Source organism: Hirundo rustica, chromosome 6 (genome assembly GCF_015227805.2).
Source record: "Hirundo rustica isolate bHirRus1 chromosome 6, bHirRus1.pri.v3, whole genome shotgun sequence".
NCBI lineage: Eukaryota > Metazoa > Chordata > Aves > Passeriformes > Hirundinidae > Hirundo > Hirundo rustica.
Window position 1 is genome coordinate 60,313,001 of NC_053455.1, and position 16,879 is coordinate 60,329,879.

General features: G+C 56.8%; 1 protein-coding gene across 3 annotated transcripts in view; it reads left to right on the forward strand.

Annotated features, from left to right (window-relative positions):
- MYRF (myelin regulatory factor) overlaps positions 1–16,879 on the forward strand; it is a 43,115-nt gene that overhangs the window by 14,501 nt on the left and 11,735 nt on the right. For all 3 annotated transcript variants that reach the window (XM_040066291.1, XM_040066293.1, XM_040066292.1), the window contains exons 2-11: positions 2,375–2,462; positions 3,196–3,522; positions 6,030–6,091; positions 8,469–8,781; positions 9,154–9,326; positions 9,541–9,664; positions 14,504–14,699; positions 15,295–15,371; positions 15,877–15,987; positions 16,242–16,332. In XM_040066291.1, the coding sequence (XP_039922225.1) occupies positions 2,375–2,462; positions 3,196–3,522; positions 6,030–6,091; positions 8,469–8,781; positions 9,154–9,326; positions 9,541–9,664; positions 14,504–14,699; positions 15,295–15,371; positions 15,877–15,987; positions 16,242–16,332 (1,562 nt within the window). The remainder of the gene's footprint in view (positions 1–2,374; positions 2,463–3,195; positions 3,523–6,029; positions 6,092–8,468; positions 8,782–9,153; positions 9,327–9,540; positions 9,665–14,503; positions 14,700–15,294; positions 15,372–15,876; positions 15,988–16,241; positions 16,333–16,879) is intronic.

The following is a 16,879-nucleotide window of genomic DNA, read 5'->3' on the forward strand; positions in this document are numbered from 1 at the left end:
GGCAGGTTTGGGATGGATGAGCTCAGTGCTTCCCTGGGCTGCCCCGTCTTTCTTTGCCAGGATGGGATGTGGGAGCCTGTCCCGTGCGGAGCCATGTGGGTGTTGAGCTTCCCTCCTTGGTGGCTTCCCACTAATCCCCACTTGGGAGGGGGAGGGAATGCCGGTGCCATTGGGATCTCGTGACTCTGGAGCGGTATTAGCTTCTAATTAATCACCTAAGCTGGCTTTGGTAAGAGCCAGGCCGCATGGAAGCTCCGGGCGGTGGGGCATTCCTTATCCCTGCCCCGATATCCCTGGATTTGTGCAAATCCCGCCGTCCTGGAGCGGAGGAAGGTCCTTGGTTTCTGGTGGGCAGCCACATCTCCTCTCCAGCCCTGACGCACCTCTCGCTGCGTCACGGGGCTTATCTCGCCCTCCTCAAGGTGACTTCAAGGAAGCAAAGTCATCTTGGAATGGTTTGAGTGGGAAGGAGTTGTAAAGCTCATCCAGTTCCACCCTCTTGCCACGGGCAGGGACACCTTCCACTATCCCAGGGTGCTCCAAGCCCCATCCAACCTGGCTTTGGACACTTCCAGGGATCCAGGGACAGCCACAGCTTCCCTGGGCACCCTGTGCCAGGGCCTCAGCACCCTCAGAAAATTGGGAAGCGCAGCATCCTACCGTCTAGAGGGGGCTTCTCATCCTTCCTGGAGCATTCCTGGGCTCCCCTACCGCTGCAGAGGAGCTTCTGGAGTTTGGAGGTGCGAGGGAAACCTGCCGGGCTTGGACTTCGCTTGGGCAGGCTGAGTCACAAAAACTGGCCAAGTGCCCTTTTTGCTGCTTTGATCGTGGATCCCAATGCCAAAACTTGGGATGAGGACAAGTTTCCCGGTGGCCTTTGGGGTGGGCGTTTGCCAAAGGCGCCCTGTGATTTATAGCCCCGGGTTTTTTTGGCTAAGCGGGAGGCAGCGGAGCACAGGGAGGATTCCCACCCTCCTGGCAGGAGGTTTCGGGGATGTTTGTGGGATCATGGTGAGGGCTCGAGGAGGTGCCTCGGGAGACGTGTTTGTGATGAAGCGTTTGGAGCAGGCGATGGCAGAAATCCTTAGGGATGAGTGAGGGACACACGGATGGCCATCAGTGAGCTCCCATAACTCCGAGGACAGGAGCGTGGAGCTACCACATCCCAGGAACTTCAGAGCAGGATGTGGGTGGCTGTCACAGTGGAGGGACAGAAGCCACCCCTGTGCTCCCCTGGGATCTGCAACTCCATGCTGGAGATGCTGGCATGGCTGGAGATCCCAGTGGCTCTGCCTGCTCCGTCATCTCCTCACCTCGGTGTCCCTGCTCCAGATGGATCCCGTGTTCACATGGAAGAACATCATCACCCTGTCCCCCGGGCTGTGCCACGGAGACATCCCAAAAACGAACCCGGGATTTTCCCCGCCTCCCGCCAAGGTTTCTACGGCAGAGATCCCTGTATCCACACACACCCTGTCCGCTTGGCAGAATTCCTAGCTGGATTTATTTCTGCCGATTTGCCTGTCTTGGTATGAAAGGGATTTGCAGGGGGAGAGCTGCAATTGGCCGGGATGGGCCGGAGCCCCCCGGGCCGGCCTTTGCGGATCAGCGGGTGACCTTTCCCGGGAACCTGGGCCATCCGGGGGGTCGGGGGCTTCTCCTGGGCTTTCACGTGGGGTCTTCGAGGATGGTCTTCCGCTGACTTCCTTATCGGAGCGGGCGGAGTTGGATCTTCTCTTCCACTTTCTTGGCAGTGCCTTTGGCACCGCGGCCTGGCTCCGGCCCTGGCGGGCTCCGGACTCCCACTTGGGAGAGACAGATAAAGGAAGGATTTTCTGTCAACAAAACCCTGCCCAGCTTCCCTGGAACAGGGCAGGGAGGGGAGGAGGAGCCCACTGGAGAGAGGACAGGGAAATCCACCGCCTGCCCGTGGAGCAGAGGAGAGGGAGGAAGGTCGGGAGATGATCCAGAGCTGCGGTGGAGAAAATTCCAGTGTGTTCTGCGAATGGTCCAAAGGGAATCGTAGAATGTCCTGAGTTGGAAGGGGTCCCGGAGGATCCGGTGCCCACCGTGTATCTGTGTCCCCGCCCTGGCTTGTCTCATGTGCCCCGTGTCCTGGGATGAGGCTTTGCACCGGGATGCAGTGGGTATGGACAGCTGGCAATTCCCAGGGATCTACTGAGTCACCCCTGCCTGTGGCAGGGCATTGGAACGCCCGTGGCAGGGCGAGATGATCTCTAAGGTCCCTTCCAGCCCATTCCGCGATTCCACGATTCTGGGATCAGTTCCTTGACTGCACAAGGGTCTGGCGGTGTTTCCGAGGCCCTTCCCTGTCCTTCTCCTGGCTCATGCTTCTGCCTCCTCTCCCCTCCAGGCCACGATATTAATGGAGCTCTGGAGCCATCCAACATCGACACCAGCATCCTGGAGGAGTACATCAGCAAGGAGGACTCTCCGGAGATGTAAGTGCTTCCCTTGCTCCGCAGCAGGAATGGCGTTCCTTGTCATTTTCCACGGAGAGATCACGGAATCCTGGGGTGGTTTGGGTGGGACGGAACTCATCGAGTTCCACCCCTGCCATGGGCAGGGAACCTTCCACTATCCCAGGTTGCTCCAAGCCCTGTCCAGCCTGTCCTGGAACACTTTCAGGGATGGGGCAGCCACAGCTTCTCTGGAAACCTGTTGAGCAGTTTCCAGCCCTGAAATTTGAGGAATCATTTAGGAATCACCTCTGACGTTCCAGAGTCTTCCTGGATTGCTCTTTGCTCCTTTATCCTTCCCAGCCCTTTCTCCTCTCTCTTCCTGCCTTCTTACCTTTGAGTTTTCCCAGTCTTTTCTGTTCCTTCCCTTTATCCCCCCAAGGGCACCATAAACGCTTTTCCTTCCTCTGAGCACTGGGAGCTCAGATTAATTCCCCAGGATTACGTGAGTGTGGAGAAGGGAAGGATCTCCCTGTGTACCCTGACTTCAGGAATGAGGATGGAGTAGACCTGGGGAACACCAAGGGAATCTGGGAGCGGGGTTGGAGAGGGATCTTTGGCACAGCTGGTCTGCGAAGCTGGAGCACGGTGAGCAGATCCCGCTGGCTCCACATTCCTTGAGGTTGCCGTCCTGGGCGCTTTAAAACTTCCCTGGGTGGATTTTGGACTCTCCCACCGAGCCGTTCCCCTGACGTTGTCCCGTTTTCTCCCTCAGCTGCTTCCCTGAGATCCCTGCTCCCAGCAGCTACGCACACCCCCAGCCCTCCAGCTCCGCCGGCATCCCCGCGCCTCCCGCCAGCTCCGTCGGCAGCGTGAGCAATCCCTCTCCCGGCACTCCCCTCCACCTCCCTCCCGCCGGCAGCCAGCTCCCGGTGCGGCATGCTCCTCTGCTGGGCAATCCCTGCGGAGCCGCCTACGGAGCTCACCTCAACTGCAACAACAACAATGGCATGGTGGTGCCCAAGGGATTCCTGGGTGGCCACTGCCTGAGCAACGTGGCCCCTCCGATCAAATCAGAGCCCAAGGCCTCCTACGCACCTGGGTAAGCGGGAATGGGGCACTGGGATAAGGGAGGGCGCGGGGATGGAGGCTGCTCCAGGCTGGTGGCACCTGGAGGCTCCCACCGAGCTGTGACAAGTCCTTGGTTTTGGACGAGCGGAGCTCCTGGAGCTTCCCAAAAGTTGGGGGGCGGGTTTTGGGAGAATCGTCCCCCGCACCGTCGTAGGGTTCTGGATGCCTGTGCTGGACGTCCGCAGGTGGGAGAACGCCGGAGCGTTTTTTCAAGGAGGAAGAGGCAGAGAAGAAACTGGAAGAAGACAAAATTCCGTCTCTGGGATGGAATTTGGTCCCCGGGATGTTGCCATGGCCGTCCCGGAGGAGAGTTTGCTGCACTGGGCGGGGAGATGTTCTTCTCACGGCCCGGTGTTTGTAGGTGCTCTGCTCCGGACAAGGGAGAGATGGATCTGAGCTGGATGTGTCCTTTTCAGCAAGCTCTGAGGAAGAGGAAAGGTTTTAGGATTGCTGGTGGACCCAGCTGGAGAGTTGTTCCCGAGAGGAGAAAGGATGTGGTTCCTGCTCTCTGGGATGGAAGGAGGGGAGGAGTAATGTCCCAAGGTGCTGTGCTGTGCTCCAGCCTGGATCTTTAGGTGGTGGTGGCCCTGGACAGCCTTCTCCCACGGGATTATGGATGCAAGGACAGTGAGGCCAGGGTGGCTCCAGGACTGGCTCTTCTTCCTCTGCTGTGTGCCCTCTAGTGTTGCCAGCAAGCACAACGTGGGGATTCCCGAATTTGGGAACGCTCAGCCAATGACTTTCACCCTTTGGATGAACTCCGAAAGACATCCCAGAAAGCTAAAAGAAAAAAATTTCCCCTTTTTTTTTTTTCCCAGACCAGGGAGGGTTTCCTTGCAGTGATCCCAGAAGGATACCTGGAGCTTAGGGGGAATCAAAAGCACGAAGCCTTGTTATATCCTTTTCTTCTGGATGCGTCTGGAATCCTGCAGGATGTCATGAGTAAGGATCACGCCTCGCTGTCAGAGGTGGAGACCTTGTTTGGACGTAGCTGAGCTGGATCAGCTTTGGTGGCAGCATTCCCTCAGCATCCCAGAATGACTCCTCCCCCTTGTGCCAGGCTTTTTCCAGTGGAGAACCGTGGAATATCCCGGAAGGGATGCACAGGGATAATGGAGTCCACTTCCTGGCCCAAGCATCCCGTCACGTGCTCAGGGACAATGTGGTGGATACCAGCAAACCCTTCCCTCAGACTGGGCACATCCACGCTACCTCCCTGAGGGAATTCTGCAGTGTCCACCTTTTCCAGCCCCCTGGACTCCTTGAGTTGTGCCGTTCCCTTCTGTTGCTGGCCGAGACTTGGCTTGCTGGTGCATAAACCCTGATAAATCCATAGGGAATACAGTATGAGCACAGATCCCACGTGGCAAGGAGCCTGGAAATAAGGCTGGGAATGGATGCTCCAGCCAGGCATGGGAAGGGAATGATGGAAAGCTGCTCCGAGGGAAGGTGGAGGGATGGAAGTATGGCAAGGGGGTTTTTTGGGATCACCCTGCCTCATCCCTCTCCAGCCCCTGCTGGGTGCAGCTTCCCATGGAGAATCCAATTCATGGGCCTTGGGCTTCTCTGTATCCTGATTCCCAGCTGGAACTGTGGGTGCTGTCGGGAGCAGAGTTGGAGCAGTGTGTCCTGTGCTTTTCCTCCCTGATCCATTTGCTTTTTGGCCGGCTTTCATCCGAGAAGCGCTGGGATTTGTCTGGGATTATTTCACGTCCATAAAGCTGATGGTGCAGGATGGGCGAATGGAAAAGAATTCCCGTGGAAAATGGGAATGTGCCATGGTGTCCCTGCCGTGCCACCACACAGGACCTTGTCCTGCCATCCCTAGCCATGGATGTGCTGGCAAAGGCAGCTGTGAGCTCCCACTTTTTTTCGGATTGTGTTACACAGTCAGGGCCAAATCCTGCTCCTGGTGATGTTGGAATATATCCGGGGGGATACAGCAGGAGCTGTGGAGGTGCTCAGGCTGGTACAGGCAAAATCCATCCCATGGGCTTCCCAGACCTCCCATTTCGTAGAATCATGGAATTGTTTGGATGGGAAGGGACCGTAAAACCCATCCAGTCCCAGAACTTGCCATGGGCAGGGACACCTTCCACTATCCCAGGCTGCTCCTTTTCCAACCTGGAACAGCTTCCTGGGAGGGGGATAGAGCTCTGTGCATTCCACTTGATGGGTGGCGTTTCCGTGGGAAGCACACCTTTCCCTGAGAAGCAGATAAATTCCTGTTTGGCTTCTCCTCCCTGGAATTCTCACTGTCAGCTCAACAAAACGTCCTGATTCCTGAGTTCCAGTGGAAACAGTGACAGTGATGGCAATCCCAGCTGGACACACTCTCAGGGTGTCCGGGATCTGCCGCAGGCGCACCTGGGATTCCCTGCCGGATCCTGGAGGGTCCTTGGATCCACCTGGACTTCTTGGTTGTGCGGGAGACTGAACTAAAATGACTTTCCCTTCTCTTTCCCCATTGCTCCGCAGCACTTTGCCGGACTCTCCCCCGGATTCCGGATCGGAAGCCTACTCCCCTCAGCAGGTGAACGGTAAGTGCTTCAAAAAGTGAGAAGCGGGGGGGGGAAAACAAAATCCTAATCCAAACCCCAAATCCAGCATCCACCCCCTCTTTATTCCGTGGAAGTGGTTGGCTCTGCAATCTTTATCAGCCGGGAGAAAACAGGCGGCTGCACTACGTGGGGAGATTATCAGTTAGTAAATATCCCTCGGCTTTCGCCCATTGTTCCCCTCCCGGCTTTGGAAAAGGGGAGAGGGACCGGCGCAGAAGGCGAGCCGGGAATCCACGGAATCCGTGGTTGGGGACCCGGAATCCAGGGGCGCCGAAGCCGTGGTGGGGATCTGCGGGGGGATCGTGGCGAGGTGGGATGTGGAGCCCGCCCTTGCCCTCGTCCTGCCCTCCGCCTTGGGAACACAGAGCGGGAGCGCGTCCCTGAGATGGAACCTGGCTCTGGGAAGCAGCCATGAACCCGCCATTCTCCAGTAAGTTCCTTTCCAGCCTTTCCCTCCCCTCCCGAGCTGATCCCGAGGATTTTACGCTCCCACTGAAATGGCACAGGGGGCTGGGACCCCTCCAGGGTGGCTGCACGGTATTCCTGGTTTCCCCCTGGAAAGCCACCGAGGGTTGTTTGGTCCCTCTGGTGACCTTCACTGTTCTTCCATGGAAAAACTCCTTGGGAAGGAAGGAGGGAAGGTTGTTCTGGTCTCCCTTCCCCCTCGGCGGGAGCACCTTCTTCCCCAGGCTCCAGCCCAGTCCCCACCGGGAACAGCGCCTGCTTCTTCTTTTTTTTTTTTTTTTTTTTTTTTTTATGGAAGAGGTCAAGAGTTCTGTTTATCTTGCTAAAAAAAAATCCCTGGAATTCCTCCTGGCCCTTCCTTAAATATAACAAAGAGGCCAGGTTGCTCACCATGGGGAGAGCGGCCTTGGAGTGCTCGGAGCTCGGTTGGGAAGGAGAGGAGGCTCCGGAGGGCACCCGCAAAGCTGGGATCGCATTCCTGGAGATGATTTTCCCTGGATTTGGGAATGCCTTGGGCAAGCACATCACTTGCCTATCCTCGGCCGGGCTGTCCCTGAGGCAGCTCCCAAAGGAAGGCTGGCCTGGGATTGAGCCTGGAAGGAGGAATCCGGTTCCACGTGTGTGGAAAAGGCGCTGAGAGGTCCCAGCAGGAAGCAGAGAACCTTGGAAGGGGGCAGGATGGGGGTGGAAGCAGCTCTGCCCCGGCAGCCTTCAGCAGGAGGACCCAGCGCAAACACATTCCATTTTTCCAAACCCTCCGACGGGAGGAGTTTTCCCACTCCTGGTCAAGCGCTTTGGCCTCGTTACTCAACCCCTGCCTGGGTGTTCTGAGGCCAAAGTCCATCCAGCTCAGCCTGGAAAGATCCAGCAGGTCCTTCCCTGCCGTCCCTCTCCGTCTTCCCAGAGGCTGTGCCCGGCTTGGCCAGTCCCTGGATGCGTTTTCCCTCCGGTTTTCCACATTGGAGCATGAATTTAAAACAAAGTCACTGTCCCTTCCTACCCAGGAGTCATGTCCCTCATTCCTGCCAGGACTGCGGTGTCCTCTGGGGACACCTGAAAGGCACAGGTTGATGCAAATATCAAGGAAAAGCTGGAAAATCCGATGGGCTTTGTCCTGGTGAAGAAAAAGGAGGCTGGAGAGGGACTTTGGACAAGGGCATGGAATGCCAGGAACGGGGGAATGGCTTCCCACTGCCAGAGGGCAGGGTTAGATGGGGCACTGGGAAGGAATTCTTCCCCGTCAGGGCAGTGAGGCCCTGGGATGGATTTCTCAGAGAAGATGTGGCTGCCTCACCCCTGGAAATGTTCAGGGCCAGGTTGGGCAGAGCTTGGAGCAGCCTGGGAGAGTGGGAGATATCCCTTCCCACGGCAGGGAGTGGATCTGGAATGCTGAGGCAATGAGGAGCAGAGCAGGAAGGGGACGTGGATTTGCATGTCCCTCCACACCCCAAACAATTCTTTTGGTGCTGCTGTAGTCAAATCCGCTCTCATTATGGGATGGCTTTGGTGTCCTAGTCGGAACGGAGGAGGAGGAAGGTGGATTGCATTTGAATGTTCGTTGTTTTTTTCTTTATTTATTTGAATTCAGGGATCAAAGTCTCCTCCTGGTGTCAGTCAAAACGCTTAGTGTCCCCTCAGAAATCCTCCCCTGGAACTCCCGGGGGTATTCGGGGCATTCCATTGTCTCTTCTCTCCCGTTGTCCTGTGGAATCATAGAATCCGGGAATGGTTTTGGTGGGAAAGTACCTTAAGGCTCATCCCCTTCCAGTCCCCTAGCCCAGGTTGCTCCAAGCCTCATCCACCCTGGGAATCCAAGATAACTGGGTCGGTGCTGGGCCTGGGATCGGGACACTCCTAATGGAAGCTCCTTTGGCTCTTTCTCCCTTTCCAGATCCTCACCTCCTCCGGACCATGACTCCTGAAAATATGTGTCACATGACTCCCCCTTCCCGCCTGGAGCACCCTCCTCCTCCTCCCCCGCCTCCTCCTCCACCCCCTCACCTCCAGGGTCCCCCCCCGCCGCCCCCTCACCCCCTCCAGCCGCAGCACAATTCCCACTTTCCCGGCCTGCAGCGGGATATGTTCCTGAAGGCCGAACCCCTGATGGCTCCCTACGGCGTCGGGCCGGGAATGGCGCCCGCGGAGCTCCACCATGCCCAGCAATCCCAGATGCTGCACCAGCTCCTCCAGCAGCACGGAGCAGAGTAAGGCCCGGGAATGGCGGGGCCGAGGGGACGGGAGCTGCAGGTGTGGAGCCGCATTGCCCGGAGCGCGGGGTCTGCTGGGAGGGAGGAACGAATGTGGGGGAAATCCATGGGAGGTTTTCCAGGGCAGCGGGTTGGAACCGGATGAGCGTTAAGGTCTCTTCTGGCCCCAAGCCGTTCTGGGATTGTGTGGAATTAAAGATGTGGCTCAGCACATGAGCGGCCCCGAGTCGGCGGTGTGGGATAAGGTGGGGCAGCGCCGTGGGAATGTTGCGTTTCCCGTGGGAGATCCCGCTTGTCCTGGTCCCGGGTTGTGGGGTTGTCAGCTCCCGACTCCCGGTTCCCCGCTGAGCCTTGCGGTGCTATCCGCAGCCTCCCGGTGCATCCCGCCAAGAAGCGGAAACACTCCGAGTCCCCCCCCAACACCCTCAATGCCCAGATGCTCAACGGGCTGATCAAGCAGGAGCCGGGAATGGGATCCGTGCCGCTCAATCCCGATCGCGTCCAGACGCCTCCCTGGCACCAGCCGGGTGCGCTCTCTCCAGGTACTCCCGTTATCCCCGCAATCCCGACCCCGCTCCCGCCGCGCCGGGGCCGTGGGAGGAGGGAGGACGGTTGCCAGCCTGTGGGATTCACCCTTGGCCTGGACCTGGTGCCGCCCTGGCGGTCAGCAGGGAAGCTTGGGCTCCCACTCTTCCCTCTGGATACTCATCCCCGTGAGCAAAACCGGGGGTTAATCCACTTCAACGCTCGCTGCAGGCCTGATTCAGGATAACGACAGCCTGAACGGCTCCTACCTGGACCCCAACTTCCAGTCCATCAAGTGGCAGCCACACCAGCAGAACAAGTGGGCGACCCTCTACGATGCCAACTACAAGGAGCTGTGAGTAATTCCTTCGCCGCCGGGAAAAGTGGGATCCGCGTTCCTTGAGCAAGTGGCAAGCCGCCGGGGCGGGGAGCATCCCACTCGGAATTTGGGATAAGGATCTGCCTGGGCCGGGCTTTGTTGGGAAGCGATGCTCCCGGCTGCCCCTTTCCCACTGGGAATGTTGCTCCTCTGCGCTTTTTATGGGTACTTAAGGAACAGCAGAAGGCGTTTCAGCAGCTTTGGTGACGATTCCGCAGCCGCTCAGGACTTGCTCACCATGGAGGGCTTTATTGGCAAATCCAGCCTTTTCCCGAGGAAAGTTGGGACCAGCAGCACCTTTTCCCCCTCCCCGGGTTTACCAGGATCCTGGGTTTTAAATTTAGGATTGGGAATTCCTAGTGTAGGTGGCTGGAGGTCATCCAGAGCCGCTTCAGGACAGCTTGAGCGGCATGGAAAAGGAGCTAGAGTGGGAGTGGTTCCGGGGGCAGAGGAGGAAGGAAAGAGAGGGAAGGGGTTTAGGAAATCTAGGAAGTGGTGGACAGGCCAGAGCGGAAGGCTGGGATGACCAAGACGGGGAAGAGAGAAGTGGGAAGGTGGGCTGGGAATTGGGGCGGAGGAGGGTGGAGACAGCACACGGGGAAGGAGGAGTGCTCAGGAGGAAACCGCTCCGGATCCTCCCCGCATTCCTGGGAGGTGACAAAGAGCTGGCGAGCAGCGGGATGGCTTCCAGGAACCTCTCAGGGACCCTCTGTTCCCTCCCAATTCCCTCCCTCCTCTTTCCACACAGCCAGCTGGGGTCCCGTGGGGGACATGGGGCAGGGAATGCTCCAGTGCCTGTGGGTAACCCGGGACTAGGATCGCAGTTTGCCTGGGAATGGGAGCCAAGGGCTCCCAGGGTGGGGGCAGAGCCCCAGCTTTCCCAAACAAATCTGCTCATCCAGTCTTTATCCCATCTTGCATGGTGGCTCCAGGGCAGGGAATTCTCTGTCAGAGCCAGTCGCCTCTTTTGGACTCTGTGGCTGCTTTCCCACCCTGCAGCGGGAGAGGGATCATTTGGGAAGACAATTCCTTCTGGTGTACCAAGCCGTTTCCATAAAAGAACATCGGCAGCTCCAAAGCTATCCTGCACCTTTCCCTGCTCTCCACCACCAGTTTGCTCCCTCTGCATGGTGGGATGGGGAAAGCTGAGCATCTCCCATGGATCCTCTTCCCTAGATCCCTCTTCCATGCCCAGGAATTCCACTGCCACCTCCTCTGACCTCTGTCTGGACACGTCACCTCTAACCTTTTGGTTTTTCCAGCTTCCTTCTCCTTCTCGCCGCTTCCTGCTCTGGCAAAATGATTTTCCATCCCAAGCACATCACATTTTGTCCCGAGCCATTCCCAGGCATTTCTATCCCGGCTCCAGAGATGTTCCATGCACCCCGATGTCCCCAGGTGGATTGGCAGAGACAAACTCCATGGTGTTTTCTGCTGGGCACCGAGGGCTTGCTGGAGAACATCCACAAAACCAGCCCTGCTCTTTGGATCTGGGGAATCACTTCCCTAATTCCAGGATTGAGGGTAAAAGCCAGAGCAAACCCGCTGCTGGGGCATTGAGGTCGTCATCCCGTTGTGTAAGGAATAAATTCCATTGAGGTGACGCCGTGGAGATTTGAGGAAGCCACGTGGGCTTTGTTGTGGCGCTGGGTTTGAGCGGAATTAAGGGTTAAAGGCTGGTTAATTAATTTTCAGCTCCGCGTTACCTCAGGGGACTCTTCCTGCTCCTGTGCAAGGTGCACCTGCCTCTCTTTTTAAATGGGATATCCCCTCATTCTCCTGGTGCAGCACTTTCCTGGGATAATCTATGACAGACACCAAACAAACAAACGAACAAACAAAAAACCCCAACAAAATTCCATCTTTCCTTGCTCCTATAATGGCATTTTTTTAAGTTGGTTAATTCAAATTTGGCAGGTGGGAGTAGTCTCCTTCCTTTCTGCTTTTGGGTGTCCTCAGCAGCATCCAGATCCATAATTATTTCCCCCAGTTTAGCTTCCAAGGAGCAGCCGTTCCCAGTCTGGTTTCTGCTGGAAGCTGTCCCCAGTCTCGATGTGCTCTTCGAGTTCCCTGTGATCCAGGTGCCCAAAACCTTTTCACGGCCTCAGGAATGTGAATCATCTGAATTATCTGATTTTTTTCCTACTCTTGATCCTAAGAAAAGAGTCCAGGAAGGAGGCGAAGGAGGGAGAGCATGGGAAGCTGTCCAGGTTCTTACCAGATTCTTGGGAACGATTACAGGGGGAAAAACACAATTAATGCTATTCCATGTTTTCCTCCCTTGGCACACACAAAAACGAGGTTCCATAAGGGGATGGGGTAGGGATTAGGTTTCATTCCAGGCTCGTGTCTCAGGTTTTGCCAAGGAATCTGTGTTGTTGAAGGAGACAGAAATCCCTGGATTAATTTTATGGATAACGTAGAAATTTTTTTGGCCCTTTCGCTCTGATTTTGTGGTTTTAGGCTCAGTGAACTTTTCCAGGGATGAGCTGGTTTCCAGCAGCGGAGCCAAAGAGGCCTGGAACCGGGCAATTCCCTAATTTACTCCTGGGAGAAGGAGCCATTCATCTCCCTGACAGCGAGCTCCGATAAATTCCAGCTCCCTCCTCCTTCTCCCGGTTTGAGGGAAGGCAGCTGGGAATAGGGCAGCCCTTCACAGAAACATCTCCGTGCTGAGGCCGGAGCTCTGGAACTGGGAAACTGGGAAGGTGCAGTTCTTTTCCCACCCAGCAAACTGGTGCTCTCCGGGGGCTCATCCTGGGGTTTCGGGGTTGGGCCCCTTGGCTGGTGGAAGTGTCCAGCTCCAAACTCCTCGGCCCTGCTGCACATCCAGGATCTCCCCAAGGGGATGGAGACCGGTGGGACGTGGTCCAGACCTGCTGGATGTGTTTTGGTATACGTATCCCGGGAAGCTGGAGGGGATACATAGCGTGGGATTGTGTGGGAGAGATTACAGTGTCCTGCTGCTCAGCTGGAGTTTGTGTCCTGGAAGCAAAAGAAAACAGGGAATGCATGGAATTAGGGAATGTCTTTGGATTAGGGGTGTCTCAGTTAGGGGTCTTTGTAGTGGTTTAGGTGTAGGGAAACCTGGATGGATGGGAAGGCAGGGGGAAAGGGGGGAACATGAGCATCCCTCTGCCATCCCGCCCTTGGCCAAATCCCAGTACAATTCCCTGCAGGATCGGGAGGAACCTCCTCTGATCCTGCCCTCCTGTCCTGCCTTAATCCGCCCCTGTCAGTGGGCGTGTTTGGGATCAAGTAATCCATTTGACCCCAGACCTTTTATTCCTGACACTTTGCCCTTTGGCCCCTGCACTCTCCCTGGAGAAGCCAGCATGGAAAGCAGCTTCTCTCCTCTGGTCAATCCCAGCACCAGCCACAGCCACTGGGAAAAAGGGAAAAGCAGTGAAAAGGAGCCTCTGGAAGGGGATTGTGGAAGACCTGGAGTTTCCAGGAGGCGGAGGAGGGGGGAGCCTGCCTGTCTCCCCTCTGTCAGCGCACATTTAGCAGCCGTCAGTTCTCTGGTTTGGGAAGCATCCACGGCTTGGAAGCTCGGAGAGACCCTCCGTCTCCTTGGCTTTGCAGCAGTGGGAAGAGTGGTGAAGACTCAGGAGCCATAAAAACAGCCAGGGACGGCTTTGCCACCTTTGGGATGAGGGTGTTTGTCTCAGCTTGAGTCAGGAATATCCAGATGGAGAATCCAGGGCTGAGGCCGGCAGGAGGGAGGTTGAGGAATTCCTCTCGTGCCTCTGGGCTAAGGCAGCGCTCTGCTCCCACCGCCTGGTTTGTGTCCGGAGCACGGCACAGCATTCCCAGCTCCCTGGGGTGAGTAGTTCCTTGTGGCCATCCCAGAATTGCTCATGGCAGCCTGGAATCACCCCCAGCTCTCATCCACGTGAATTCCCCTGGTGATTGTAACCGGGGAAGGGTTTTATTCCAGAAAAAAAGGAGGGATGACAATGAAGGATCCCTGTCTCCTTCTTCCCAGAGTCTCCCGAGTTCTGCCGCATCCCTTACTGTCATTCTGTCCACCTCCCCTCCCGTTGCTCCAGTCTTTCTGGAGGTGGAAGTCAGGAGTAGTTTGGATTTTGGGGAAAAGTGCTTCGTAATTTTTAAGCCTGAGATCCAAGGCTGGGCTGAGCTCCCCTTTTGCCTCATGCCTCGTTCCTTAATTAAAAGCGATGGGATTTTGGGTGTTCTGTGGGATGAGAGGCAGCTCCTTCCCCCCTTCCCAGGGCCCACCAGCCCGGGACTGGGCTTTAGGGATGGTGAGGAAAACGGACTCGCTGCAAAGGCCACATATTTTCCTGATTCCCATGGAAACCAGCCCATTAAGGAGATGTAGATTAAACCTTTCCAGCTGGTGTGTGTTCATGGAGCAGCCAGGACCCCTCCTCCTCCTCCTCCTCCCTCCCTCTCCTCCTCAGGACCTGTCCGCTGGGGGCTGGAAGCTTTTCCACAGCAGCTGGAGCAGGTGGGGGTGTGATTTCAGCAGGAATTCGGGATGCAGGGGTACAGCCTGCTAGGAGGTGACATTGGGAATGCCACAAGGTGTGGGTCAGTCTGAGCTGCTTCTGCCAGTGAGCCACGTTAAAGGGATGCTGCAGGCTTGGGAACTTGGGATCTCCATACTCATTCCCAGCTGGGGAAGAGCTGTAGCATGGTGTGGGTTGGAAGGTGATCCATGCGCAGGGACACCTTCCACTAGCCCAGGTTGCTCCAAGCCCCTTCCAGCCTGGTGTGGAACACTTCCAGGGGTGGGACCCCCAGGGTTTCTGTGGGAAATTCCCGGTCTCACCCGCTCCCTCTCCCCAGGCCGATGCTCACGTACCGCGTGGATGCCGACAAGGGCTTCAACTTCTCCGTGGGAGACGACGCCTTCGTGTGCCAGAAGAAGAACCACTTCCAGGTCACCGTGTACATCGGAATGCTGGGCGATCCCAAGTACGTGAAGACCCCCGAGGGCCTGAAACCCTTGGAATGCTTCTACCTGAAGCTGCACGGAGTGAAGGTAAGCGGGAGCTGAGGGGTCGTGGTGGATCCATCTGGGAAAAGAGGGGCTGGGAACGGGTAACGCCGCCTCTTCATGTATTGAGGAATGTGTGGAGTCACACAGGTTTGGAATTGGTTAGGTTGGAAAAGCTCTCCAGGATCATGGAGTCTGGCTCTTCCCCCAGCACTGCCACAGCCACCAGCTAATCCGTGTCCCCAGGTGCCACATCCACACAGCTTTTAAATCCCTCTAGGAATGGTGACTCTAGGGCTGCCCTGGGCAGCCTGATTCAATGCCTGACCACCCTTTCCAAGAAGGAATTTCCCCTAATATCCAATCTAAACACCCCCCGAGGCTACTGAAACACAAATCCTAAGATGGGCTCAGTCTGGCTACCGTCAGGATTGATTCCCACTCACCTTTGACTCTGGAGGGATAAAGGCACTTTGGGAAGATCCTTCCATCCTCAGCTTTTTTTGACACTTGGACGATGCCCACACTCAGGCTGGGTGTTGGGAGCTGGATGTATCCAGTCATGGAAGGGTCGTCAGAGAGCTGGGAAGGGGAAGGTCTCTGTGCTCTGTGCTCCACATTCCCAAATCCTTCTCTCCAGCTCGAGGCCTTGAACCAGTCCATCAACATCGAGCAGTCGCAGTCAGACCGCAGCAAACGGCCCTTCAACCCCGTCACGTGAGTGTATCCCTGTGGGAATGAACATCCTGTGTTCCCTGGGAATAGGAAACAGCAGGAGGAGGTGGGGAAATGGTGGAGTTGGAGGTTTCCCACTCTCCAGTGTGGAGGTGTCACACTCTCTCCAGTTTTCTCCTGTTTTCCTCTCCTGGCATTCCCAGCCCTGCTCGGTGCCCAGTTCACAGACCTGCCGTGGTGGAGCAGGCCAGGAGATGGCCGTTCCCAAAAATGCCCTCCTCTCCAGGTTGTGGCTCCAGCCTTTCCATAGCTGGTTCCTCAGAGCAGCCTCAGGGCATGAAGAACGTGTTGCAGGTCCCGAGATTGGAGCAGTGTCCAGTTGGGAACGAGGGAAGCGTTGCTGGGTCCAGGGCCTCCAGGTGCAGGAAAACCACGTACTTCCCACCTAAGGAAGGAGGAGATAGGGAGAGGAGGAGTGGGAAAAGATAGGCACCGTTTCCAGACTGCCACCATCCTGGCTCATTCCTTCGTTTTCCTTTCCTTCCAGGGTGAACCTGCCCCCGGAGCAGGTCACCAAGGTCACGGTGGGGCGGCTGCACTTCAGCGAGACCACGGCCAACAACATGAGGAAAAAAGGCAAACCCAACCCGGACCAGAGGTGAGCGAGGACACGGGGCCTTCCCCAGAACATCCCGAGAATCCCGTGGATCTGTCTGTCCCTGGGTTGGGCAGAGCGGCTGGAGCGGGATGTGGAAACAGGGCCTGGATTGCGGATCCCGGAAGGGTGTCCCTGCTCTGGGAGGGGTTGGGGACACCCAGCACAAGGAGACCGTGGCGCCCGGTGCTCCAGAGGGGACGGAGATCCGGCTCTTCCCAGGCCAGGACGTGTCCCTGAGCTGTGTCCCTCGGCAGGTACTTCATGCTGGTGGTGGCCCTGCAGGCGCACGCCCAGAACCAGAACTACACGCTGGCAGCCCACATCTCCGAGCGGATCATCGTCCGGGTAAATCCCCACGCTCCTCCGCGCCTCCCTCCCGGGCTGCTTCCCGCGTTCCACACTCAGGAAACGTGCGGATGTGGCACGTGGGGTCGTGGTTTGGTCAGGAATGTGGTGGTGCTGGGTTGGCTTTGATGTTCTTAGGGTTCTTTTCCAAACTTGATTTCCCGCCTTTCCCACCTCCCTGCCTTGCCTGTGGCGTTCCCTGTCCACGCTTGGGTTCTGGCTTCAGACTTTCCATGCCTGCTTCGAGGAGCTGTTACAGGGCGAGGAAGGAATCCCGTTCTCCAGATGAGATCAGTGACCAGCAGAATTGTTGGGAGTGGGTGCTGTTGGAACTCTGCAGCAGGAACAAGAAGATGCAGGAAAATTGGGCACTTTCCCAGAACGTCACCTTTTCACGTCCTAAGGCAGAGGAGCAGGAAAAGAAGGGCACCATTCCCAGGCTCTCCCAGGGTTTCGCTGGAGCCCTCAGCTCCAAAACAGGAAAGCCCGTAGTGAAACCCGAACGGGCACCTCAGACAAGAAGTCCACAACCGATTAGGCAAAGCTT